The 2,383-nt window shown below is 44.1% G+C and overlaps 1 protein-coding gene across 1 annotated transcript; it reads left to right on the top strand.

The window, feature by feature from the left end:
* The first annotated feature begins 973 nt into the window (after positions 1 to 973).
* On the top strand, positions 974 to 1,900 carry LOC104980671 (olfactory receptor 151-like). The gene has a single exon (XM_010829426.1). The coding sequence runs from the start codon at positions 974 to 976 to the stop codon at positions 1,898 to 1,900; it is 927 nt and encodes a 308-aa protein (XP_010827728.1).
* Positions 1,901 to 2,383: the final 483 nt, after the last annotated feature.

Below are 2,383 nucleotides of genomic sequence, written 5' to 3' on the forward strand. Positions count from 1 at the left end.
TGTGAAAGCAAAAAAAAAAAAGTCACTATGAGGAAATAATGTTCAATAGCAATTCAGAAAAAAATAAATAAATAAATAAAAAGTGAGTGGAAAGCAGCCATCAACACTTTTTAAATGCTCCAGGTGGTTATAAATACAAGAAATGGAATTGCCTTGGGCATGATTTGATAAAAATCTAAGAACAAATTCCAGACACCCAATGACAACTCACATTTTTATAGGAACTGACTTTTTGAAAAAAATATTTCTAATTATGCAATATCCCATACTACTTTTGCAACCAACTTTGGAATTAGTATTACTATCATTAATATATTCATCTTTCAGTTACAGAAATTTACCTTTAACTAAAAGATACTGATATGGTAACCCTTTCACCCTAGTACTGCATCAATTTGAGATAAGTATTCATATGTTCAAAATAAATGAATATTTAAGACTTGCATAGACCACAGGGAAATTTCATTTGTGAAGCAAATACATCTCCAACTACAAAATATGAATTCTACTGCTTATTACGTACATGATTGAAGTTTTCAGACTTGAGCCTGCATCAGCCTTTCCTGGAGACAGTATGATACACAGATCACTGCATCCCATCCCAGAGTTCCTGACTTCGTATGTCTGGGGTGAGGCCTGAGAATCTGCATATCTGATGTCTTCAAGTGACGCCAATGATGCTGGCCCAGGGACTGGACTTTAAAACTCACTACTCTAGGATATTTCAGAAATGTGCATATTGTAAAAGTTCTCGATCTTGCCCCCTTTTCCTCTCATCTCCATGATCTTTGAAATACCTAGGGTCTGGTCTTCCTCCCAAAAAACAGCAGGATGAGGGAGCACTCATCAGAAAGAATCCCAGGATCGCTCAGCTGGCCTGAGATGCACAAACTAGCTTGACCAAGCAAAACATGATGTGGGCTTTCACAGAGATCTTCATTTGTGTCCCCACAGGACACCCAGCCAGAGGAGAATGGCAGAAAATCAATCCACAGTGATAGAGTTCATTCTTGGAGGTTTAACAAATCGGCCAGAGCTCCAGCTCCCACTCTTATTCCTCTTCCTTGGGATCTACTCAGTCACCATGATAGGGAACCTGGGCATGATAACCCTGATTTGTCTGAACCCTCAGCTTCACACCCCCATGTACTATTTCCTCAGCAACCTGTCCTTTGTGGATCTCTGCTACTCCTCTGTCATTACCCCTAAGATGCTGGTGAACTTTGTGTCAGAGAAGAACACCATCTCCTATGCAGGGTGCATGGCCCAGCTCTACTTCTTCCTGGTGTTTGTCATTGCTGAGTGTTACATGCTGACAGTAATGGCCTATGACCGCTATGTTGCCATCTGCAGACCTTTGCTTTACAACATCATCATGTCTCATCGAGTCTGCTCCCTGCTGGTAGCTGGGGTCTATGCCATAGGATTCATTGGTTCAACCATAGAGACTGGCCTCATGTTGAAACTGTCCTATTGTGATTTCCTTATCAGTCATTACTTCTGTGACATCCTCCCCCTCCTGATGCTCTCTTGCTCTAGCACCTATGACACTGAGATGACAGTCTTTGTTTTGGCTGGATTTGACATTGTAGTCACCAGCTTAACAGTCCTAATTTCCTATGCCTTCATCCTGTCCAGTATCCTTCACATCAGCACCACAGGTGGAAGGGCCAAAGCCTTCAGCACGTGCAGCTCCCATCTTGCTGCTGTGGGGATGTTTTATGGAACAACTGCCTTCATGTACTTGAAACCCTCCACGGCCAGTTCCCTGGCCCAGGAGAACGTGGCCTCTGTGTTCTACACCACAGTGATCCCCATGCTGAACCCCCTGATCTACAGCTTGAGGAATAAGGAGGTGAAGGCTGCCATGCAAAAAACTCTGAGAGGAAAAATGTTTTGATACAAATGTTATTATTCTTTTTCAATTTTAAAAATAAGTTGCTAGGGATCCCAGAGGGAAGCCCCTGAATGCTCACCCACCCAGAATGGGAAACTCTCCCTTCTCTGCATGGCTGGGTGACTGCACCTGCCTCTTTCCTTCTTCCTTTGCCCCTCCTCTTTCTCTACTCTCATTTCTATATGAAGCTGCTGCTGCTGCTGCTAAATTGCTTCAGTCGTGTCCGACTCTGTGCGACCCCATAGACGGCAGCCCACCAGGCTCCCCCGTCCTGGGATTCTCCAGGCAAGAACACTGGAGTGGGTTGCCATTTCCTTCTCCAATGCATGAAAGTGAAAAGTGAAAGTGAAGTCGCTCAGTCGTGTCCGACTCTAGAGACCCCATGGACTGCAGCCTACCAGGCTCCTCCATCCATGGGATTTTCCAGGCAAGAGTACTGGATTGGGGTGCCATTGCCTTCTCCATCTATATGAAGCTAGCTGATAT

This window comes from Bison bison, unplaced genomic scaffold, assembly GCF_000754665.1.
Source record: "Bison bison bison isolate TAMUID 2011002044 unplaced genomic scaffold, Bison_UMD1.0 scf7180017864506, whole genome shotgun sequence".
NCBI lineage: Eukaryota > Metazoa > Chordata > Mammalia > Artiodactyla > Bovidae > Bison > Bison bison.